Genomic DNA, 26,024 nt, shown 5'->3' with positions numbered 1-26,024 from the left:
ATTGCATTGTGCAATAAACATGATCGTTGCATTATACATCATAATATAAGAACATAGTATTCGTCAAGCACACCTTGTATATCTTTGTGCTCTTGCTATCACTTAATAAACATATTCATATTTTGTCAGTGTTCACGACTGCTATATGTTATTGTGTCCAGCTACTGCTGGCAGCGAACAAACAACAGCGATGCGAAGATGAACAAGATTCACTTTAATATCAGTTATATACAACAACATACATACAAACACAATGTACTGACAAGGATTCGGAAAAAGGCAATGAAAAAAAAGTGGCAACAAGGAGAGCAGGGGAATTCAAGATACTGATACTGACAACATTAGTAGAGTATTATTGAAAAGAAAAAAAGGAAAGACAAATTAAGTATTATTTTTTGGCTTGATGAATGATCTGCAGGTACTGAACAATTTGGTGTCGTTTCTGTTCCCCCAGCTGTTTCATTATTCTTTCTGCCCTCGTGTCTGTAGAGGCCAGCACTGCGCTGGGGTCATGCTTGTTGGCACTTGTAATAGGCTTGTTGGCTTGTTGTAATAGGCTTGTTGGCTTGTAGGCTTGTAACAGGCTTGTTGGCACTTGTCTTCATAATCAAGGCCATCATCTGCTGCTTCAATGCATAGATTATGTAGAACACAGCACGCAAGGATAAACAATGTTGCCTTTTTTACTGACCAAAATTCTAGAAGCATAAGCTGTCTAAACCGACCTTTTAAAAGACCAAATGCATTTTCGATTCGCACACGTGTTTGGCTAAGGCGCAAGTTATAGTTACACAATTCAGGAGTCAAGGAACCATAATCCCTGAATGGGGTCAACAAGTACTCTCTTAGAGGGTAAGCAACATCACCAAGTATATGGTATTTGTTTTCACAAACTTCGGGAAGTCTGCCCAAAGCATCATGTGTCTTGCCTGTGTGGCCAAGAAACACATCAATAAATTTGCGGTCTGCACTGCAGATGGCTTGCACGCCATAAGACTTTTTGTCGTGCCTATTTATATATGTCGAGGCTATTTTCCCAGCTGGGCACCTTGTCTCAATGTAGGTCCCATCGATGCATCCCAGAGCATTTGGGAAACCTGAAATCTGAAGTCAGTGAATTTTAAAGAAAATGATATCAACTTTTAGTTACGTCAATAAAATGCTAAAATACCAAAATTACCTGTTCTTGCACACAAAATGCGCAAACTAAAGCCACTCAAAAATGCTTAAAGTAATATGGTATGTCCATCACACAATTATGAGTATGTGTCTTAGCTATATATAAAGAAGTGCTTACAACAAATGCAAAAAAAAACTCGGTGAAAAAAAAACATCACACAGAAAGAGAGCCATCTCTCTGTGCGATGTTTTTTGGCGCCGAGTCTTTTTGTGGAAATACACACCAACTAGCCCCCGAGCATGTATTACAACAAAAGCTGTGAAAGACTAAAAAGTGGACACGAAAACTCTCCCATTCAGCTTATTGGTTTCGGCTAAAAGTAAAACGCACAGGAAAACGCAACATATAAAAATCGTGCACTTGGAGCACAGTTCAGTGTTGATCAATCCTAAATGACAGACTAAATGACATTACCATACTACAAGCCCAACAAAATTAGCTTTGCTTAACGACAGCACTGTAGCCTCACCTCTTCGAACCTGGCGCTGACTGATATTTTTGCTTCAGCTGTATCGGGGAACCGCATGACGTCCGCGCTGATGAAGTCCAAGTAGCCTGCTACACGGTCGATTATGCCGTGGAGTGTGCTTTCTGCCATTCCAAATATGATGGCGACCGCTCTTTCACTAGTTTTGTTCCCCGCTACCTGACGAAGCAAAGCCACTTACTACGCACACAATCGTGGTTACTCAAAAACATATCGGTGTAAGCTATACGTACCAAAGAAATGAAAGGATGTGCTCCTCAGCCGTCTTCTGTGGGTAAGGACCCCCGTGGTGCTTTGAGTAGAAGCACGACTTTTCATAGTTGTCAATCATGTTATAGCACACGCTCCTGCTGACTCGAAAATGCTTTCGGAACTGCAAGTAAATCCCACATTTCACATGTTAAAGGCCATGCACATAGTTATGTACACCAAGCAGTGAAATGTAAACAGACACTCACTCCGGTGTCGTCGAGGCGCCTGACGACCCGATCAACGAACTGATCAACTTTCGGGCGTTCATCGCCGTTTTTAGGTTGTATCAGGTCGATTATCGTGTCATCTTCGCTATCAGACGAACTGGACAGTAGTTCATCAATAGCGGCAACCATCCGTATTTTCTGCTCCATCGCGTGAGTCTGTGGGCAGACACGAGCAGAACAGCAGGATACGGGTAAAGGCGGCTTGTCCGCAGCACGCGTCCAGCAATGCTTGCCGGGATTGCACCCTTGCGAACCGCCGATTTCCGGGTGCGAGTCGGAGCAACGAAAAACTGACCCGGCAGGGTGCGCTTCCGGTGATCGAGGACCGTGGGTGCGGACCGGTGCAGTTGATCGAGGATGGAAGGTGCGCACCAAGGCGCCCCGGTGCGCACCGGTGCGGGCGATCGAGGATGCTATCAGATTTCGACGGAGGGTTGGAACAGCACAAAGCATATGTCCGACAAAAGCACAGGGAAGGGAGCGCGCTAAGCGAGCGCTGCCAGGCATGTGAGCCCAGGATTGACTTTGAAAGAACCAGTGTGCGGGACACCGAGCCAAATCGTGCGGGAGGCTCGTATGCTTGAGTCACGCCACATTCAATAGACGCATGGGAATGTTAATTGCTCCCTGGAAGCCATTCCCTCTTCTTACAAGCATAGTTTGCGTTCAGTGACCCGGCAGTTGAGAAAAGCTGCAAATCTCCCGCAATTACACCTAATAGAGAAACCGATCAATTTCCAAACGTCTTATTATCTTACAAGAGCTTAATTGTTTGTTCATTCATTTCTCACTTAAATTAAGCCCAACTGCTGTGCTTGATTGCTGCCATTTAATGGTGTAGTTTTGTTGTGTATTCTTTTGCTACTTGATGCATTTGAGTCATTTTATTAAGACACTGAACATATTTTACCTTTCCTTTTTTATTGATAAATTATTTTTGCAAAACTTGAAGCATATCTTCATTTTCGAAAAAGCTGTTTTGGTGACGAAGTCGCCTTGTGGCGTGTGAAATAAACGCTCATTTACTCTAACTGTCGTGCAAAGTTCCATCCCAACAATTAAAATTCGAGCCTGATTGTTAGCATGTTAGGTATTCCTCGGCTTGAAGCTGCAATAAAGGCTAAGCGGGCAAGAGCGCGTGAAGAACGCTCGGGCTAATCATGTGGTCTTCTTACACGCACCAGAACCGACCCTCTGCCCAACGATACTTCTGCCTGCAAACACCGCATTATCGGCGGCGCTGTAATAACGCTCACAACTCGTCGATTCTAGTAGCGGCCTAAAAGTACTTCAGAATTTAAATAAAGCTTTGGTTACCAGGCAATCGAAGAGTTTTAGCTTCGCATTTCAGCACAAAAGCTTTCTATGCTGTTTCAGCCATCAATACATCATTCATTCAGTATAAACCAGTACATTCTATCTGGCAGCACTTTGTCTGTGCTGTTCCGCAGCCTTCTGCCCAGCGATACTTCTGCCTGCAAACACCCCATTATCGGCGGCGCTGTAATAGCGCTCACAACTCGTCGATTCTAGTAGCGGCCTAAAAGTACTTCAGAATTTAAATAAAGCTTTGGTTACCAGGCAATCGAAGAGTTTTAGCTTCGCATTTCAGCACAAAAGCTTTCTATGCTGTATCAGCCATCAATACATCATTCATTCACTATAAACCAGTACATTCTATCTGGCAGCAGTTTGTCTGTGCTGTTCCGCAGCCAGTATGCTGGCAATTATAAGCTTTAAAGAGGAACTATATAAATGGGCTTGCCTCGTACGCGTCGTAGGTTTTAACATTGTCTTCTTTACACACCCGCGAAGATGAATATTAGCACGCTTGAAAATATGCTGTTTTTCTTCCGGATGCATTAATATATGGGAGTCACACTCTTCATTCGTTAATTGATAGAGTCCGTATCTGTATTATCAGTACTTAAAAGGGAATATTTTTCCTGGATCTTGCGTATTCCGTTATATTTGGATATGTTAGTCTCCCATGTATCGCCTTTTTTTTCGGCTCATCCGCAGAATGGCATACTTGCGAAGGAGCTGTGTTGCTGAGCAGGAAACTATGGGTCCGATTCCTGCAAATGAGGCGGCGTTCTGATTGGGACGAAAGGCTGTCAGACATGCTTTCTCAAATATTCAGGTTATTTTATGAAGAGGAAAAGCCAGCACAGAATGTAAGATTTCTTGTATTGACAGTGCTCCTTGGACATAAGTTTCGTGTCGAATTTTCCAGATGATATGTTTACTATTGCACCATGATGCTCGCATTGGTGGCAAGCTTCCTTCCCTCATTGAAATGAAGTTTATTCCTCCTAGTTCTCCGATTTCCATTTCTTCCTGCCGGCTCCAAAGGGATAGAATACAGAAGAGCGCTGCAGACTCCTCCCATTTTTTTTGTTGTGAAAAATATAATAATAGCAAATGGATACGCAGACATGAGTCTTTACTGCGCTGGATGCTTTCATGGAAGCTTGTTTCCTGACGCTTCCTCATAAAACGCTCCACTCCTGGACACGTGGTTTCGATTACCTTTCCGGTGTATCACCGCCATGAACATCGTTTTTGAAGCTGCATGCAGCGCTGCTGCTTAAAGTGTAGGTGATGAACGGTGGGTAGAAATAGCGGACACACAATTTTGTTTTGATCGTTATTTCTAAAAGCAACGCTTCTCAGATGCTTTCAGATGGAGAAGAGGCGAAGGCCCCACTTGATTATAGAAGTACACGTGCCTGAGCACACTCTCCCGTCTGGCCGCGGCGGATAACAGGGGTGGGGAGAGTTGTGCCTCTGTAACCATGTTAGTTAGTACACTACCAACCACGCACCACGGCGCGTCTGGCAGTCGATTGGCAGCTCTCTTTCGGCGCTTCGCCGCCGCCGACTCTATATGGCGCATTCACGAGAGTGGATGAAGACCACAATTTAAGGCCAATTCACACGATGGTCCATTCGTCCGCGGCCCGCGCATTAAGTGTTCATGCTTCACCACATTGAGAGGCGCGCTGTCGGCCCGCGGACTGATCAAGCAAGGAAGCACAGGTGCCTCTCCCCTCGCGGAAATTAGCGGAGACCCGCGCAGATGTGTGCACTAGATCTGGCAACTGGGCTAGCAAGACGGCCCAGGCCACTGAGGAATTGACAAAGGGTTTGTGATGTGAATGTGATGTCCTATTTCGTGGTGTGGATGTGAATTCTGATTTTGTGATGTGGATGTGAATTCTGATTTTGTGATGTGGATGTAATGCTTGATTTCCTGATGTAGATGTGACGTCTGATTTTGTGATGTGGATGTGAAGCTTGATTTTGTGATGTGGATGTAATGCTTGATTTGGTGCGATGTCTGATTTCCTGACGAGGACGTGATGTCTGAGTTTGTGATGTGGATGTGATGTCCGATTATGTGATGTGGATGTGATGTCAAATTTTGTGATGTGGTTCGATGCCCGATTTCTTGATGTGGACGTGATGCCTGAGATTTTGATCTGAATGTGATGTCTCATTTTGTAATGTGGATCTGATGTCAAATTCTGTAGTGTGGATGTAATGTCTGATTTTTTGAGGAGATTAGCGATGAGAGAAATAATTTTAGAAACATTGTCGCCATATGATTTTATCGTGTAAGAAGGGCGTAACGACGGTACTTCTGCGGATCTGTATCTTTAGTAAAATATTCTTTGAATGCATCCATATAAACACCAAAAATATATGAATGCTTCAGGCAACAAGTAAACTGAGCAGGTACAGCTTTTAAGTATTCATTTATTCCAAAACGGTAACATGAATCGTTCAGAACAACTGTCCATGGCCTTGTCATTTTATTTCTCGCGACACCATTGATGAAAGTCTAGTCCTTATCGGCTGCACCGCCACTCGTGGAAATTCTGGAGCATGTTGAACCTAAAAAAGAAAAGAAAAACACAGTGTAGAGCAGTTGTAGCATGCGCATGCTCTGAATTCAATTTCAAAGGATCAGGTCCTTGCATCGGACCCTGATTGTGGTTCAAGGACATAAGCAACATTTATGGAACGAGGTAATCATAAAAAAAGTGGAAGAAGCAAAATGTGCATTTTACACGTCATTAACATTTCATCCATTTAGGAACAACACAAGGGAAACATAAAACCTATTTTGATAAAAAAGCGCTGGGAGGAGGACGACTGCAGAACCACATTAGATATTAAGTACCTGCATCGACCCATCTTCATAAGATCATTAGTGCAGCACATCAGTCTGTGGGGACCGCTAAGATGCTCACTGCTGCTATAGAGGAGGGAATATCTCTGGCACCTGTGCATCTGCAGTCTTCGTTCGGCGAGAGTAAGAGAACACGCACTGCTCGAAACGTAGCCGCATGTTCCAAGAAAAAAATTAAGTATTCTTAATTTGGTTACAGTGCATTTCACTGCACGTAATAATCACGGCACCAAACAGATGACATTTGAATTTATCTCAGAAGGACAACACGTTGTTTAGTGTCCTGTTTTCCATTGAATCCCTTTTCCTCAACGTAATTAAGGTTTCTAAAACGAATTGTGCGTACTTTTTTTGAGTCGATATGGATCCTTCCCTGACAACTTTTCCGAGCCTTCCGGAATGAAACAAGAATTAATTGTCTTCGTATTGCATGCTCTACAGTAAAGACTGAAGTTCCGGTTATCGCTAAATGCAGCACAATATGCTGCAGGTTGTAACATTTCCCGTGCTTTAATTTAATCACTTAATCTTCGACTAACAAAAAGCCAAAATGGAGAACCTTCTGTATACAAAGAAATCTTACAAACTATCATTTACTTACGTTCTTTAAATTGATTTCTTTAAGAGGTAAGTAAGGTGCCCTAATACATATTTTCGTTATTTAAGAGTAAACTCTGCGTCTCCTTTGCAAAGCTCCTGCCGCGAGGCTAAAATAATGAAATCCCTACTGAAAAATCCGGTATGAATTTTAAACCGGAACCGCATACCGGGTTATTGTACAGGATTTGCGATACCGGATTACCGGAATATCCTGTATAAAACAGGACAGTCCTGTATAATACAGGACTCTCCTGTTTTGTACAGGATACTCAGGTAATCCGGTATCGCAAATCCTGTACAATAACCCGGTATGCGGTTCCGGTTTGAAATTCATACCGGCATACAGGACAGTCCTGTATTCTACAGGCTAGGCCCGTATTATACAGGAGGGCCCTGTATCACAGGACAAAGGCAGGAATAAAATGCTTCAAATATATCCCACTTGGACTAAATCTGCCCAAAAACTGGGGCCATAAGTGTACATGCCAAATGCTGCAATATACAGAGCCTCAGAAACTGGTAATCTGCGATTATCAGCGTCTCGTATTGCAGTCGATGTGCAATTGTGTTATTTGCTCCCAGCTTTTACCAAGTATTGGTAGCTTGGTGAGTATTATAATGCATCAAAAACTCCAAAAGATGTTTATTTTTTTCCCATGTCTTGAACCAGCTCACTGAGGTAATAATTTAACTCTTTGCGACGATCTACCGGCGCTGGGGTCTCTACAGGGTGCTGGCCAATGAAGTAGTCAAAAGCACCTGCTGAAAAGTAAATATGATTGGTAGTACATAGTGCCCCCAGCTTATCATTTAATTGGGCACTGACACACAACATAATGCATTGAGAACTGTGACATGCAACTTACGGCCATTATTACTTTATTCATTGCGCAAATACATAGAATCGCTTCAATTACCTAAATATATTGAGCATTCTTTAGCCAAAGCACTACGCACACTAAATATAGTCGAAACGTTGAATCAAGATGCAAGAATATATCTCGTTAGTGTATGTATGCTCTCTGCAAAATTCGATGATATTCATAGGCATATTTATTTAACCATGACATGAACGCCCGCCCTGAACTTGAAAATTTGTATCTTTCAACCACACAAGAACACTGCCTGGTACATAAGAGAAAAAGATATATTTACAGATACCAGCAGTCTAGGGCAAACATCGCGTCCCATGAATTTTAGAACCGCACCTTGTCCATATTTTAGCACCGTGATAAATTATTAGACTTCAACGATTGCTTCGATGCGCAGACACAACGTACAGTACCTTAGAATCTGGCACAGTCCGTATGTCGACGTCGTTGCGGCGAACAGCACGCTCCCACGTAATCCTACGTGAGTCTTTTGGGAACGAAAACACAAGCACTTTTGGTCCGTTGTCATAGTTTACAGTTGGGCACGCAGCAGCGACCCATTGCTTCAACAGTAGGTCACGACACGCAAAGATTTAGGTATCACGATGACAAGCAATTTCCTAGCCAGCACTCACGAACGCAACATCAATAAAACGCAGCAGCGCACGCTGACATGTCCGGCTACACGACTACGGAAGGGTGCAGAACTGGTTGAGGGAAGAAAGGAGACGTCTCAGTGTCGGAGGAATGCGGAGGGGTCAACGGCCAAAGTGGCTGACGTCAGAGCGGGGGGAAAGGAAAGCGCGCAGGCCTTGAGAATTCTCAGACCCAGGAAAAGCAGAGAAGGCAGTGATGAGAGAAAAAAAAAGCTTTAAAAAAAATTGCGAAGAGACGGGTTACTCGTGTAAGGTTTCTACAGGTGGTTTTTGTTTTTATTTTGTTCTCTCGAGCGCTGTATCTTTTAGCTAGCACGAAGCGTCGCCCTTAAGGGAACACCCAAGCTGCCGGCTCCATTGAATTAACCTTTTCTTCGTCGATATAAATGTTCTGGGCGATTTGTGATTAGTACGTCTTCCTGATGGAGTGAACGGTGGGGCCACTCGCAATGGCGCTTGGACAAGTTGCGTTATCAATGGACTATCACTTGATGAAGAAGAAGTGCAAAGAATTCCTGCACGAAAACCAAGAATTTTATTTCTTCACCGATGCGTCGCTACAGACTGCCGCTAGCGAACATTAAGAAAGCTGCTGCAATGAACGCGACAGTAACAAACCTTTTGGAGCCTCTGGCGCAGTCACCGGAGGCTCGCCATGTTTATCAGCCAGTCGTGAAGTTCTGCACTGTGAAACCCAGAGTAATCTGCGCAGGACTTACGAAGACTGCTGGCGGATGTATACTAGCCGTTTGCCCGCACACAGTAGCCCTGGCTTTGTCAGGGTGCTGCACGGGAAGCCAATATGGCGGTTGCGCTCCATTCACCTTCATGCAGCCCCCGCCTTTCATACACAAACTGCATGTTTTGCCACGCTTAGCCCTTTTCTTTTCCTAACCCTTTCAACAAAACCGTGTATGTGTTGATTATCGCACTTATGCGCACGCTTACCCCCCCCCCCCCCCCTTCCCCTTAAAAATATCTGCTGGCGTACAACAGTCAATCTGCAGAGCAAGCACCAAAACCGCAGCACATATCGCTCTGAATACAGGCTGGTATGTCCGGTTTGAGCTCCGTACCGGACTAGTCTGTCCGGTTTGAGCTCCGTACCGGACTGGTCTGTCCGGTTTGAGCTTCGAACCGGGAATGGACTGTCCGGTATGAGCTCCGTACCGGAGCGGTCTGTCCGGTTTAGGATCAATACCGGACCGGTATGAACCGGTATAGCGATCAAACCGGACGGGTCTCGCCGGTATGAGAGTGATACCGGACCGGTATGAAACCGATATGTTCCGGTAAAATCCGGTTTGCCGCGATACCGGATTTTTCAATAGGGATGCACAGACATACCGATAATGGCGCCAACTCGGTCCGAATCAAGTGCTTCTTTTTTTTTTGCGTCCTTGTTGGCGTTGCTGCCTTTGCCAGTCAGTGATCTGCCACGGAGTTCTTCGACTGTGAAGACACTACGCAGGCGGTGGAGGGCAAACTTGCAGGGTTGACTTCGGCAGTGATCCAGCAAACGCTCGATGACCGTTTTTTCCATACAAATATCGTTGCCGATTTCGAACTGCGGAATTAAGTTTTAAACAATACCTTGATAACCAAGTCAGCATACTTGCAAAAAGGGACATGAATTGTGAACCTTGTTCCTTCAGCTAGGTTGTTATTTAGAGCGATCATTAAAGGCGCTTGTTTGCTCAGCAAGTTGGAGGTACGAGCAAATGTGCGCTTCCATCTCGTGACAGAAAAACTAAGGAGAGCCACCAAGAACAGCAGCGAGACAGAGTAGCCATGTTCTACGCTCACGGCAACAACCCAGCGTGGGCAGTATCGGAGGTCACACTACCTGTAGCTTATTACTTGCAGGCCACCAGCCGTTGCTGAAATTCTCATCATTTCACGCTATGAGAGACGTTGTACAGGAGGTTTCCGAAATTTCCCTAACAAAGGATTCTTTAACGTGCATGACACCGCCGAGAACAGTGGGACCTTGGGCTTCGCCTTCATCGAAACGCGATCGAGATCGAACCCGCGTACTCCTCAACCCGAGGACTTGGGGTCCGGTTCGGGCCGTGGTGGCCGCGTTTTGATAGAGGATACTACTTAAGTCGCAGTGGAGCTCCGACCAGATTGAGGACCGCCGCACAGAATTTGTCTACGACAAAAAGTCCACAGTCAAAGGAATTTAGACACCTAACTTTTGGGTGCGTGTTTTTTTCTTGGTAATTATTGTACACTTGGTAAGTTCTTGGTAATTATTATACACGGATTACCCCGTAGTATCCTAACACGACCGATAAATAATTTGCAATCGAATTTCTTTGTCGTGCTGTTTCGGTATCTGTTTCAAAAGCTGAATGATGGCTGTCACCTCAAAGAGAGGTTATAGGTCACGTGAGGCATGAAAAACTGCAATTTAATCGGTGCTTCTCCATACGCTGTCATTAAGGCCCGAAGAAGGTTTGCTTCAGCACTGCAGTGAATTAATGTGACGAAATAGTGATTATATCGCAGTTTTTTCATGTCTCAGGTGACCTACAACCACACTTTTTCGTCACAGCCACCGTTCGGCTGTTGAAACCGGAACAGAATGAGAGAAAAATTCAATTATGAATTATTTAGTGGTCCTAGGCGAATACCACATGGTGATACATGCATAGTGTCATACTGCCACGTATCATTGTAGTGTTTGTTCGTTCACACTCAAGGCTGCAGGAAAGGGCTGTTATCACTTTTGTTCGTGACGCGAGAAGCGACCTGACTAATCTCGATTGATCGCAGCCAAGAAAGGCTGCATCTAGGTTTTTCCAGATTGCTGTAGATGATCTTGTCCTGTTATCTGGAAGTTTCCTTGCCGGCTTTAAATTGAGCGATGCCGCGAGCGGCGGACATTCGTAGTTCGACGATTGACGAGCACGCTTGTTGCTTACGCCGCCACCGAGTGATTCAGTTCTTTTGCGTGCGCAAGTCAGCCCAAATAAAGAGCTTCGTTTACAAGTATTTCTGTTGTTTTCCTGACCGCTGGACTGCCGTCACTACAACGTGACAATACGCATCATTACAGAGAAGAAAACATGCCTCCAAAATTAGGTGTCTATAGCCCTTTAATGCTCTTCTTTTACCGAAGCAAGAAGCTAATCACAATAAACAAATGGTAAGGTCTGAAATTTTGATACCAGGCTTGTTTAACTCAGTAAAACATTAAAACATTTATTTTTTTACTGTTGTGATTGGCCAGTGGTGGAATACAGGATGCCGTGTACCGTTTTAAGGTCTATGCTACTAGTGGTAGTCGAAATTAATTCCGAGTACTCCACTACGACGTCCCTAATAGGAAACGTCGCTTTGTCAGGTAAACCACGAGATATCATATGCCATTAAATTTACTGCTTACTAAAACTCCCACTGCTGGTTCGTTCGTCCATAAGGATTGCAGTCTCCCAGCACACAGCATGTAAAGTAGGCCCTTCTATCTTCAAAGCAGTATGAAATTATCTCAAAAGACGTTAAGATACATATTCCAATAGACTTAGACCCACAATGCGAGAAAAAAATTAACCACCTACCTTTGGGACCGCTACAGTGGGTGGCTGACTTCTTTGCGTCAGAATTTTTTCTAGTTTTTTAAGCACCTTGTATGATTCTGCAAAAAGAGAAACGATCATTAAACATCCTTTTGAGAGGTCTCATAAATCAGCCTATAAAGCCCTTCAATACGCAGCGCAAATTCGACCACGATATGTTGCAGAGTTGTAAAATGTTTTCTGGGCAATGAATACAAGCAAGAAAAAGTAAATAAATGCAACGAAAATGGTTTAAAAGGACACCAGCGATTCCTGACTTCTATTTACTTTATTCTGCAAGAAAAGACTGCTTGACTAAGAAGTTCGGTTGTTGCATCCTCGCCATATTGTATCCACACGCGCACGCCCACGGTGTGAAAATCGCCAATACAAAATACTTCATGGTCAAAAGTGTACCCAGCATGGAAAAATTGAAATCTTATAAGGAGGGCGACATGAAATGGCTAAGGACTGCGGCGGATTACTAGCTTGCGCCTTAAATACACCAGATTTATTACAGTAACTAACAGCAATAACGTATTCTCACGCAGTGTTGACTGCAGTCCGGCGAACAGGAAAACAACGAGAGTTTCTTCGAAACGGAACTCTATTTGGGCTGACTTGCGCCCGCAAAGAACTGAATCACTCGGCGGCGGCGTAGCAACAAGCGTGCTCGGCGGTCGTCGAACAGAATGCCCGCCGCTGTCGGCCGTGCTCTTTTTAAAGCTGATAGCGAACCTTCGAGATAAAGCGTGGAAGTTACTGGAACATTCTGGCACAAAGTAGAATCGGTTCCGCCTGGATGCGATCAATCGAGATAATTCGAGGAGCGTCTTGCGTCAGAAACGAAGCGATAAAGCGGCGTGCCGGCAGCCTTGAAGCATGAACAAATAAACACAAAAAACAAACGCTACAAAGATTCGTTCGTGGCAATATCCAGAACGTTTGACTTAACCAGCCCTAGGAAGACTGGATTTCGATGAAGTACTCAACAGTAGACGTTATGCCACTTGAACAGTACTACTGCAAATCATGGCAGCAATCATGTTGGAAAGGAATGCGCGGAATGTACCAGATCCCTACAATGTTTCCTAGGCTGCTAAAAAAATTCTTCGTTCGATGATGCTGCCGGCAGTGATGTAGGCACTGCATCCCCTAGGGTAGGAAAGGAGCAAGCTTAAATATACTAGCAGTCGAAAATATTCTACAACTCCGTGGGAACCATAATCTTGAACAGATCTGCACAGGAACAAAGCACAAATTCATGCATGAGCCTCTGCGCTCAGATGCATGAAAGCTGCTTATCATGCGTAGTTGATCAATCGAATGTCACTGTGGTCTAAATTTATTTTGAGCTCTGGTTAGCTACACACAAAACCTCGTGGAGAGCCAGAAGACTTCAAGGCACAGCGGAAAAGCTTGCAAAGAAAGGACGATGTGAAGCGACTTACTGCAGTTATCCTCAGCGGAGGCAAGCCTCTCTTATAAAAATTCGATCTGCTGCTCCAGTTTTTGTATGCACTCTGCCGCGCCACAACTGCAGTCACCTGATGCCTGCATCGATACAATGTAGTACGATTCGAAGATCAATGAATAGAGAAATTCAAAAACAATGCCAGTAGTTTTCGTTTTTACTCAGCAGCCGGAGATGGGGAGCGGAAGGAATCAACAAGGTGGCTCATCGTTTTGCAATCATAACAGCTTGTATTCTTCCAACATCACTTTTGATGCAATGCAGCCCCACTAAAAAGAAGAGGCAACCAATTTCCGGGTCCTGTTTTCTTTTACTGGAGACGATAACCCAGCGCGCTTTCAACAATTTCTTCTAACAGTTACATTCCAGCAGTCTCGGTGTCACCATGCACAGCTCTGACTTTTCAGTCATACCAGTTAAGACTTTCTAAAAGGTTTTTATCAGCATTTATTGAGTAATTGGTATTCAGGCTGGAAAATCATTTCCTGCGACAGCCTAACTGGTTTGCAATTAGCCCCTTGACAGTATTTCTTGACGATAATTTCGGTGGATCGAACGTTAGACGCGCACCGAACTTAGAATTTAACTTTAATGAATAGGAACGCTGCTCTTACTGCAGGGAACAGCACGAATACAGGCTATGCTGTCTTTTTGTGTTTTTCGCTTGTTTTCATGTTGGAAAGCGCAAACTAACATGTAGCCTTACGATTCCTCTATGGTAAGCAATCATCGACAGTACCTTACAAGAGATGTTGGTTCATGAAAACAAAGTTAATATAAGCTATTCATTGAACAGCATGAAAGATAATGGCACACACTTGCTTCATCCACTGGATGAAGAAATCTTGGTCGATGACAAGCAGAACTCAAAATATAAAAGGTTCAAAAACAGGGCCACACCACCAGTGCCCCAGCGTGACAAAATTTCAGCGTGGAATCTCTATACATATTAAACATCAAGCACAATGCAGTTTACTTGGAGTCTACTAACCCCTTACAAGCCCAAAAACAAAAAAAAAACGCAAATCGGAAAAGGCTGACGGATCGACTGGCGACTTTGAGACCGGGTAGCACATGACCAAAGGACGCGGGCTATATTGAGAACGCAGCCATCACTATACATAGAAACAATTGCCTGCATCTGGATGGCAATTACCGTTCTTATTGCTTAATTTTGGCCGTTTTGAGCACATCGAAATCTTAATTTTAGAACAACTATGCTTTTTCTGCCGGCTGTCGGCACAGTAAAGCATTTTTTCGGCGGGGTCTACCCGCCGGCCGGAGAATTTTCGCGCTGAAACCCTAGATGCCGGTTCTCAGCTCTAATAGGCTACAGAAATCGAAGTGACACTTTGTTATGAAAGCTGATTTTTCGTGCATTCATTTCCGTCAAAAGCTTTCCAGACATTCCGTGCTACACTCTCGTTTAAAAATTATAACCGACAGAGAAGAGAGAAGAGAAAGGAATTTTAATGAGGGAAAGGTGGAGAGGTCGGCCGGTGGTAACATGGCCCTGGCCTGCTACTCCACACAGGGGAAAGGGAAGAGGAGGAAAAGGGAAGTGCGAATGAAGGCTGATGATGGCATAATACAATGAGTTTCACGGGTGACACACACACACACACACACACACACACACACACACACACACACACACACACACACGCACACGCACACGCACACACACACGCGCGCACACGCACACACACACACACACACAGCCGCCGCGGTGGCTCAGTGGTTATGGTGCTCGGCTGCTGACCCGAATGACGCGGGTTCGATCCCGGCCGCGGCGGTTGAATTTCTTTGGAGGAGAAATTCTAGAGGCCCGTGTACTGTGCGATGTCAGTGCACGTTAAAGAACCCCAGGTGGTCGAAATTTCCGGAGCCCTCCACTACGGCGTCTCTCATAGCCTTAGTCGCTTTGGGACGTTAAACCCCATAAACCAAACCAAACCAAACACAAACACAAACACACACACACACAAACACAAACACACACACACACCACACTGGCTGGCACTCGCATCGCGGTTAGTAGACGCACATAAAACTCATAAAACTGGTGTCTGCAACACAAACACCGACACATGTCAGTAACCATGTTGGTTGTGCACAGGCAGTCACAGACGAGTATCCAGGCCTGTTTCACACAAAAAATTGAGCAGGGCCTTTATCACACGCCACCAATCAGAACGTCTCGTCCTGGCGCCCAGAAGAGTTTCCTCAGAGAGAGGGCTAGGGTCCAGTTTTTTCACGGTCGCCTCCAATGTTCTTCTTGCAGCAGTATAGTTCGGGCACTCGCAAAGAAGGTGTCCAGTAGTCTCTGGAGTGTGGCACTGTGCGTAATTTGGGTTACTTTCGATGCTGATCTTGTGTAGGTAGTGTTTGGTGTAGGCAACGCCAAGCCGTAGCCGGTGGAGTAAAGTCCCATGACGTCGCACCACCATTGATGGCAAATGTAATCGTGAGCCAGCGTCAAGCTTACAGACGCGGTCCTGTTGATGACTCTAATCATGCCAGTGCGACTGCATTGCCGCTTGCATTAAATGCGCCAACAAGGCTCCAATGTCTGATCTAGAAAAGGCTATCTCAATGAAAGCACCATCACTATGTGCCATCCGAGCCTCGGCGTCAGCACGCTCGTTTGCCGCTATGCCGCAATGGCTCGGTATCCATTGAAACTTTATGATATGGCCGCGGTGGAAAGCTTCGGCTAACAAAAGCAGAATCTGTTGAACCAGCTGTTCGCACGCCCTTGGTTTTAGATGAAGTTGAAGTTGAAGTTTATTTCTCGCTCTCAGTGGTACAAGTATTACTTACAGTATTACAGTATTACAAATATTACAGTGGTATAAGTACAAGTATTACTGGGAGAGAGAGGACGCAGGGAAAAAAGCTGCTTGAATGCAGCTTGAGAGGCACCCTGCGCCCACACTGCTGAGGCAACGTATTGCCTCAGTTGTTAGTTTACAAGACAGCTACAGGTGAGGCACTCGAAAACAATAAATAAAGTATCAACATGAATATAATATCTACAGTGGCACTTAAACATTAGTATCACAATCACAACAAAAAGCGTCATAAATACTCAAAAACCAAAAGCATCACATCAACCAGGTATACAACAGCAGAATTCACACGTGTTACAGCTTTAATCACAGTTCGGAACAAGTTGTAATTAAACGTCTTCAAAAAGATACAAAATGGTTTTTAGGCTCTTTACCGTGATGCATTTTAGCGATATGTTGTTATTTTCTAAAATGTTTAGGTATTTCGACAGAATAAAAGATAAAGATTGCATACCGTATTTGGTCCGACAAAGAGGCAGTGACCAAGGAAAATGAGAGCGGGTATCGTAGACGGTTGAATAGCGAGACATTTTTAGAAGTGAGAGAGTGGTTTCATTGTTAGTAAAAACCGCAGTTTTGTACATTGATAGCAATCTGAAAGGAAACAAAGAAGTGAACTTTAGAATGCCAAATTTAATGAAGTATGGATGTGTGTGGGTCTGCCTCGATACGTTTGCTATGAGTCTAATTGCCCGCTTTTGTACTGTTATTAGTTTGGATATTTTGTGCTGGGATATGCATAGATAAGTGCATAGATAAGTTTGTGCGACCTGCAATGCCGATCTCGAGTCGCAGAATATAGTACATTGCTGCGCTGGCTGGTGACCAATATAAAGGACGGCTTCTCGTATGGCTGCCAATTCGGTTTCCGTAGAGGACGTTTTGTGCATGAGCCTGAAACGGTGACATGAGGCATTTCCTGGCACTATCACCGCTGCAGCTAAAGAAGTGGTCGTCACGGATCCGTCCACGAAAACATGCTGAGTGTTAGTATACATAGCGTATTTTGGCGCTGTAATGTATGACAGCGCCAGCTGTTTCAGTCCGACTGTTGGAATGTGCGTCTTCTTTGTTATCCCTGGGATTGTTGTCCGTATAGATGGTTTTGGTACTGCCCAAAGTGGCACCTCCGCAATCTGGTGTGGCGTGTAGATCGAAGGCACCGCATTGCGCTGCATCCAAAGGGCTCTGGAAAAGGCTGCATCTGGACGCACCGCATTAAGGTTGGTCAGGGGGTGATGACGATGCCTGGTCAGATGCCGCAAATGCACACGAAGTGGCTCCTGTTGAAAAGAAATTCGTGCTGGGCAGGCGCGGGCCTTATAAAATGTGCCCCATGTAGAAGTTTTACATGGCAAACCCAAGCATACTCTTAAAGCCCGAGCCTGCGCGCTTTCAAGCACACGCAGGCCTGATAGTCTGACCCTCGAGAGAATGGGTGCACTGTATCTGAGAAGACCGACTACCAGCGCCTGGCACACGTGTAGTAAAGATCTGTCAGAGGGACCCCAACATTTTCCTGCCATACACCGCACAATGCTTGCAAAGCTGTCGACCTTTTTCTTGAGCACATAAATGTGCTTCGTCCAGGACAGGTCACGGTCTATCGTAACACCTAAGAGTTTGTGATGTGTTGCGTATGGAACAATTTGCCCGTCGATTGTGACCGGATACCACGCCATTAACTTCCGTGTGAAAGCCAATGTTACGCTTTTAGTTGGCGAAAGTTCAAGCCCCTGACGGCGCAAGTACGCAGACGTAATGGAAACCGAACGCTGCAATCTTGCTTGCACTTGGGGACGCGTGACACTTGATGTCCATATGCAAATATCGTCTGCGTAAGCGGATATCGAAACAGTCTTCGGTGGTTGTTTGAAAAGGCCAATGAGCACGAGATTGAACAACGTTGGACTGAGCACTCCTCCCTGAGGAACACCACAAGCAACATGATGATCTGCTGTGTCTCCTTCAAGAGTCTCCATGCAGACTGTCCGGTTTGTCAAATAGCTTGCAATCCAATTGTGTAGACGTCCGCCTATACCACATTCATCGAGTGCATTTAGTACTGCATCATGCTGAACATTATCGAATGCGCCCTTGATGTCGAGGAAAAGAGCAGCAGTCAACCTGTGACGGCGTTTTTCATGTTCTACCGTTGACATAAGATAATTACACTGTCGATGGCAGACCGGCCTTTGCGGAAACCCGTCATTGTGGAAGGGTATAATCCACGTTTTTCAAGGAACCATTCTAGACGGGTTAGCACCATACGCTCCATCGTCTTGCCAATACAACTTGCCAGAGCTACTGGTATGTAGGATATTAAGTCGAGTGGCGATTTCCCTGGTTTGAGCAAGGCCACAATGCGGCTTCATTTCCACTGCTGTGGAACAGTTGCAGAGGCCCAAGAGTAGTTGAACAATGTTAAGAGGGCTTCCATTACCTGTGGGCGTAGATGACGAAGCGCATTGTATGTTATTCCATCTGGTCCTGGGGACGAAGGATGCGTGCAAGCAGAAAGAGCTGCTTTCAGTTCTTGAATTGTGAAGGGGATGTCCAGTCGATCGTCCATCGTGGGGGGAGCACATCGATGCTGCCGAGGTGAAGAAGCGCTTCCGGCAATTCTCGAGCAGAAATCATCCGCCACCTCTAGTTCTTGCCGTCTTTCATAAAGTGCCAATGCACGGAAAGGGTGTTTCTGCTGGGGAAATGTCGCCAGTGCTCGAACGACGTGCCAGATTTTGGAGAGTGGTTTGCGGGGATCCAATCTGCTGCAAAATGACCGCCACCGTTGTTTGCCTAGGTTCTCCAAATAGCGCTGTATTTCCTTCTGGGCACGTCGAGAGGCCCGGAGATCCGAGACATCCTTTGTCCTCCGGTATTTTCTTTCTGCGCACCGACGAATCGCCCGAAGCTGCGCGTAGATCACATCCACTGTAGCTGTGGAATTGGGCGCTGAGATGTTGCGCGTTGTATCTTGCATGGCGGAAATAATACGCTGTTCCACATCTGTTGGATCAGCGAGGTTCCCACAGGTTTTTTCTAGAACAATGCGGAAAGCACTCCCGTCGGTGCAACGTATTTTGTCATTTGGAAGACGGTGAAACCACTGCAGCTGCACATACGTTGGTATGTGGTCACTTCCATAATTTTCAACATCAGCACACCACGTTGCGAACGATGAGAGGCGCCTGGATACAAATGCAAGGTCCAGGCAGCTGCTGTAGGTAGTCCCGCGTAGAAATGTCGGCGTGCCATCATTGTGCAAGACAAGACCTGCATTGTCCATGAACATGGCGATATCCCGTCCTCGAACGTTCGTAACGGCGCTTCCCCAGCCGTGGTGATGCGCATTGAAATCTCCTACTATTATATGGGGCTCCGAAACGCTGTCGAGTAGCGATTGTAGTCGTAGGGCATCATATCGACCCCTTGGTGGTATGTAGCCACCTATAATAGAGAATGTGCGCCCATTCATAGAGATTGCTACATACTCGTTGCTACTGCCCCCAGGAATTTGATGCCGAACGTAAGTGAGGTCACGGCGGACGCATAGTAGTACCTTGCTCAAATGCCCAGCCGCTTCAGAGAGGAAACTTTCATAACCGGACAGTCGAAAGGGAGATGTGATGTTAGGCTCACATATTACAAGCACTGGAAATCGGTACTTGAAAATCCTCTGCCTGAAATCTGCTAGGTGGCCTCGCAGACCTCGAGCATTCCATTGTAATACTGCCGATCGAGAGCTTCTCTCCTGTAGGGAGGGTGCTGACGACGGTAGAGCCATAATTTTTGTCTGCTATTAAAGGGTGGCAAGCACCGGTTCAATACCGTCTAAAATTTGGACAGCAGCCTTAGCAATTGGCGTGTCCACTCCTGCAATTATCAGCCGTAAGGTGCCTATCAGCTGTTTCAGCATCGCCCTGATTTGATCATCTGTCGTAGACACATCCGGCGGACGCACAGGCGGGCGTGTCACAGAGCTTACAGTACGCGATGGTAGAGGTGGCCACTCTGCGGAGTCCTCCTGGGTGGTTGACAGTCTTGGCTCTTGCGGAGCTGGAGGCGGTGGCTTCTGCGCGGCAGAGCGGTCTCGGTCCTCCTGATGTATTGACACTTCATTTACTGAGCTCAATTTCTTCTGCCGGTTTCGTGTCCTCCTCCTGGAGCAACGTACCGCGATTGCTGCTTCTCGGTGAGTAGAATGGTCTCTCACCATTTTCTTCAAGATCTTCATCTCTGTTTTCACCTTCGGACATTCCCTAGACGTTGCCTCATGAGGACCTTTGCAGTTGGCACAAACTGGCGGCTCAATCGTACATATAGGTCCCTCGTGCACGCCACCACAACGCGGACATGCTTTCGTGCTCGTACACGCAGCACTTACATGTCCAATCTTCTGGCATTTTCGGCACTGCACCGGTCGGGGCACATAAGGACGCACTGGGTGCCTCACAAAACCCACTTTCACATGGGATGGTAAAGTAGTACCCTCAAACACTAGTTTGACACACCGTGATTGGCCGAAACGATGGATGTCGTTTAGGCGAACAGAACTTGATAGCAGTTGCACCAAGTCCATATCCTTGATGTCTATGTCCACGTCAGAAATCACACCAGCAGTAGTGTTAAGTCCATGAGCGAAGAACGAGCGGACTCGTATGTTGCCAAGGACAGACACGGTCTTCAACTTCTCCAGGGTGGCCCGGCTAGAGACATCAACAGAGAGGATATTCCTTCTTGCATTAATACGCACTTCTTTTACTTGGCCCGGAACCAGTCGTTCAAGAAGAAGAGTCAAAGTCTGCCTGTTGATGGAGTTGAGATTCTCTAAATCCTCAACAGGCATGTATGAAATTGTGTAAGTGAGGGATTGCTCACTCACATTGGCCTCGTTAGCTGTTTTCTTGCTCACACTGTGTTGGTTAGGCATCTTCGTGGTCACAATGGACTTGTTAGCCCGCTTCGTACGCACACTGGGCCTACACTGAGTCGGTGTTTTGGAAAGCTTCCTCTTCAGGCGCCGACTCACAATCTCGGTGTAGCCACCGTCGAACTCCATGTCATCCGAGTCGGAGAAACTAGACGACCTCGGGAGCTCTGAGGGAAGATCCATACTGCATCCGGGTTGATCTGTGCGGTTCACACTGCTAACCACAGAAGGCAGCAGAGGCGGCGGGTCATCCGCCATCGCCTGGGACGGCGAGGTTGCCTTGAAGGCCACAGAAGCACAAATTATTTCGAAAAAGCAGGAGCTCGATCAAGAGAAGCTGCCGTTCGCAGAGCTCTTCTTCGTCTTCTCATAATCGACAGAAACTTGACTGCTGCTTGGGCAGTGAGCGCCTGCAGGCAGCGACCTATTGTGAACCAAATAACACCCAGCGGTCACGGCGTGGAATTTGTACTCACTGAACATCGAAAAAAGTGCGGTTTATGGGTTGCGCACTAACCAAAAAAATAGTATAGAGTAAAAGAGAAAACGAAGAAGGGGGACAACGCGCAAAAGTATTTAGGAAAATTAGTAGGCTAGAGACTTGCACTACTGTTGGCATGGGACCACTACGATGAGCGTTTTGTCGTGGCGCAGACCATTATCCATTCTTCCGCTTTAGCTGCCTCCAACCTAAATGGTAATTTAATATCGACACTCCGAATTTCTTACTAGAGGAGGATGGCCGGAAGAAATAATGGATGGACTACTCTTAAGCTGTAGCCGACCACTGGCAAAGGGTGGGTCAGTCTGGTACTGCTTACGGCAGCGGCGAAAACGAACTTTTCCGGCTGATTCGATGCAACAAACCACCGCAGGAAAGCTCTTCTTATGGCATCCTGAGTAGACAATGAGAACGCGAATTCCAACCCAGAATTTCAGCTGGCCGCCAGCAGAATATACTGTCTTTCCTAAAATCCTGCTGTTGAGGAGTTAATTTTTTTCTTTTGTCTGTATTACATATTAGCTCGAGCTTTTGCTGACTGAAATCATCCGCCCACCTAATTTTCTACCGCCGCCTGTTACACTTTTCTTCGCTTGGAATCCAAGAATTTGCAGGGGTCAAGTTGATGCAGCTCGCACAGGACCAGGTTAATTGGAGGAATATGGGAGAGGCTTTCGCCCTGCAGTGGGTATAGTCCGGCTGATGATGATGATGATGATATCTGTAATTTAAGGGGCCTCTCCGCTGCCGCTTAACCTCCACTCATCGTGATTTACTCGCTCCAGCCGTAAACCAGTCTGACAACATTTCGTTCACCGTAAGTGCACATTGCTTACCATTCCCCAAAAAAACGTTGTCTACGTCTCTCAACACTGAATTTATGTACTGCCTGAGGCAGGCAGTACACGTTATATTAATAGCGTTACTGATTACCGAAGGTGAAGAGAAGGTTGGAGATGACCACACATACTTTTTGTTTCTTCGGTGGCGGCTCTGTTACACTCTCGGGAGTGTTGTCCGGGACGGCGCCTACTTCAATTTCCTGGACGAGTCCTTTGGCGGTCCATCGCGTGCATCGTGCCTGCATTTCATGCGACGCACCAAATAATGACAGAGTCCTGGCGTTCATAAATGTGACCGAAAAGAAAATGATGACACTTACCCAAAATCCAGAAGGGTTGCCGGCGCTGGTGGCTGGCCGGCTTCCCATTCCACCATGACTGTTGTGCCGCGCAGTTCTTCTATGGCGCTTCCCTTCCTTAAAAGCTTCATACCAGCATCGGCGCCTATGGCACGGACCGCATAAACATCCCATTTTTCCTCTTCGTTCCATTTCACAAGTATGTGTCATTTTGGAGTCAACGAGGGTACCTGGATTACAACCAAACCCTTCTCACTCTACCCTCCGAAGAGTGACTCGTAAAAACGGGGCGGACTTTTAGGCAACATCAGGTGACGACGGTAACGTACCGTGTCTGCGTGCGGAAGTGGGGAGGGAGTGATGCGCAGTCACATGTCAAGAACTGTGGAGCAAACTATTTTGTAAATATTGTACAAAGCTCTTCCCTGTCCTTTCTTGCTGTCGCTCCCCTCTACACTTCTACTCACTATCCTCTCGCTTTGCCTTTAATTTCCGCCGGCTGCAGCTCGGGTGCACCGAAGAAGAATCTGAACTTGTCTTTTTGCCGCGGGAACTCGATCTACACGTTCCGAGCTTTCTTAGAAACTGCGATTTATTGCCCTGTGTGGCCTATTTCCGTAATTAAATCGAATTAACGTCCGGCTTCCGCCTTTTTTTTTAATTCTCCCGCGTACGGTGGGCGGAGTCGACCAACGCGTGTAGCGCCTTTCACCCAGTCCCGTGGCGGCTTGCCGCTCTGCCATCGGCGGAGTAATACGTTGTAGTCCGTAGTAGCAAATAGTCCGCGCGTATTTTTATTTCTGCGGGCTTATTTTGCGGCTATATTATCTGCTAATGAAACTATTTATTCATGGAAACCTAAAAAACAAAAAAGCGAAAGCAAAGCCTCCATGGAGCTGGCTGAAAGGCACTTCACGCGTTGGTCGACTCTGCTCACCGTACGCGGAGAATTAAAGAAATAAAGGCGGGAGCCGGACGTTAATTCGATTTAATTAGGGAAATCGGCCACAGAGGGCAATAAGTCGCAGTTTCTAAGAATGCTAAGAACGTGTAGATCGAGTTCCCGCGGCAAAAAGACAAGTTCAGAATCCTCTTCAGTGCACCTTTAAGATATTAGACAGCAATTGCCGCGGCCGGCAACACTATTGCTTCACATTTATTTTTTTTTTCTTTTAAAAATAAACCACTACCACAACTACTGCAGTACCGATTCTGGGAGCGCAGAGTGCGCTTTTTTATTTTTTCACTTCAGAAGGGGTGGTTGGAAGGCGAGTGAGCTTTTCGAGCTGTCCGCTGTAAGAACAGTGCGAACATCGTTCCCGTCCCGCCGAGGAAGATTGTGGTTTTTCCTGTTTCTTGGAAGAGATATTTGCGCGAGGGGGTGGGGGGGTTTGGTACAGGCTAGGGGCTGTCTAGCACTAACAAAGTTCTTCTGCGGAGTTTCTGTTGAGCGAAACAGGCTAGAAGCAAGAGTGGAGCCGTGCACACTTTCATGCTATCTGTTCCGGCTCCCGCTTTGCATTCACAACGACGTTCTCCAGTCTCCCCGCCAAGCTTCGAAACTACTACTTGCGGCAATGCTTGTGGTTACGTGGGGGGGGGGGGGGGGGGGGGGCGGTGTAGCTCGGCTTCTGCCGCCCTTGTGGGGGCACTGCTTGGAACGGGGAAGGGGAGTAGGGATGTGGCGGGGGGGGGGGGGGGGGGGTTATCGCTTGTGCCGCGCACGCAGTGGACGTGGTCACCAGGTGTCCGGGCATCTTGGCTGAGGCCGCAGCAGTCCTGTCTCTGGCTCCATGGCAAGTGGACCGGTCTTGGGTGGGCCCTGTGCAGTTCGCATGGGGGGGGTATTGATCTTCCTGCGCAGGGGTTGGCGCAGGGGGGTTGAAGCTCTAGGTGCGGAAGTCGACTTGAGCTTCGAAAACGTACCGTCTCCGAACAGAATCTTCTCGCATGGATTTCAGAGGCGTCGATGGGACATGCCCGGTTCTTCAGCGGGTCCGCGTTCGCAGCCACTCCAGAACAACCTAATAACACGCGCACCGCCTGTATGCATAACAGGTAGAAACTACGCCGAAAGCTGGCAGCGATAGCAAGAAAAGCAACAGAGCTGAAGGCACGACAAATGCCTGCGGTTCTCGGTACACAGGAAGCCAACCCACACAGGACGGTACCTACATTTAGATTCGAACCATCCCATCCCGCACAAAGCATCTGTCGTTACATCATTACTGAAGAGAGCAGACTTCATATGTTCCTCACGTGAAGAAAAAAGGAAGGAGAAGAACCGAGTCATTTTTGACCTCCAAAAGAACGGCTACCCAAGCTCATTCATCCGGCGCATTATCAGGAAAAAAGAAAGGCAAAACAAAATCCGATCTATTTTTTCCTCAGGCGCGTGCCAGAAGCGAAAACGTGTTTGCATCCCGTACGTGAGAGGCGTGAGCGAGACGCTGGCTCGCATTCTCGGAAAAGAAGGGGTGCTGGCACTCCACTAACCGACCAACACTATAGGTCGCCTTCTCCCCCGCCCAAAATACCGGCAGCCCAGAGAAAAGGCCCAGGGCGTCGTGTACAAAATTCCGTGTTCCGTCTGCCCGGCGTCGTACATAGGGAAAACGAAGAACTTCGCGGAAAGGATGAGCCAACACAAAGCGGACGTCCGTCACATGAATCGTCAACGCAGCGCCGTGGCCGAACACTGCGAAGGGTGCGACCACCCAATTGACTTCGACAGCACCATTGTATTGGAAACGGAAGCTAATACCCCTGTCAAGCGCGCAAAATAAAGTGCACTTACGAAGAGAGTCACTTGCTAAAAGTGGTCTCTAGCACTGCTTAATGGCCCAATGTAAGTGCACTCGCCAAAGTGCGCACTCAGGTCGGAGTGCGTTCACCGAACACACTTTGAGGGCCGAGTGCGTAGCCTCGATGGCAGTAATTTTCGCACGTAAAATGTATTATGGTACAAAATGGGGATAAAAGTAGTTTTTATCTGTTGAAGATATTTTTTTATTTGAGCAATGACTTTAAGACAGCCACTAGCAAAACAACATACAATAAAAGCACGAGACAATCATGTATTCACAA

The 26,024-nt window shown here is 46.5% G+C and overlaps 1 protein-coding gene across 1 annotated transcript; it reads right to left on the bottom strand.

Annotated features, from left to right (window-relative positions):
* Positions 1-13,239: 13,239 nt before the first annotated feature.
* On the bottom strand, positions 13,240-23,006 carry LOC149369844 (uncharacterized). The gene is made up of 4 exons (XM_089567439.1): positions 22,959-23,006; positions 21,337-21,573; positions 20,355-21,252; positions 13,240-13,274 (listed from the first exon to the last, which is right to left on the bottom strand). The coding sequence occupies exons 1-4, from the start codon at positions 23,004-23,006 to the stop codon at positions 13,240-13,242; spliced, it is 1,218 nt and encodes a 405-aa protein (XP_089423565.1).
* Between the last annotated feature and the right edge of the window lie 3,018 nt (positions 23,007-26,024).

This window comes from Amblyomma mixtum, chromosome 1 (assembly GCF_055824585.1).
Source record: "Amblyomma mixtum isolate Tamu chromosome 1, ASM5582458v1, whole genome shotgun sequence".
In the NCBI taxonomy this organism is placed as follows: domain Eukaryota; kingdom Metazoa; phylum Arthropoda; class Arachnida; order Ixodida; family Ixodidae; genus Amblyomma; species Amblyomma mixtum.
The sequence above is the reverse complement of the archived record's forward strand: the minus strand, read 5'-3'. Positions and strand labels throughout refer to the sequence as shown.

Excerpts from the sequence above, each read along its gene's own strand:
- LOC149369844 (XM_089567439.1), bottom strand. The coding sequence starts at position 23,006 with ATGGGAAGCCGGCCAGCCACCAGCGCCGGCAACCCTTCTGGATTTTGG. Across the intron at positions 21,574-22,958 it reads GCAACCCTTCTGGATTTTGG|GCAACCTCGCCGTCCCAGGC; the intron begins GTAAGTGTCATC and ends GTGGCCTTCAAG. Across the intron at positions 13,275-20,354 it reads GTGGCCACCTCTACCATCGC|ATCTGTTCAAGATTATGGTT; the intron begins GTACTGTAAGCT and ends GTTCCTGTGCAG.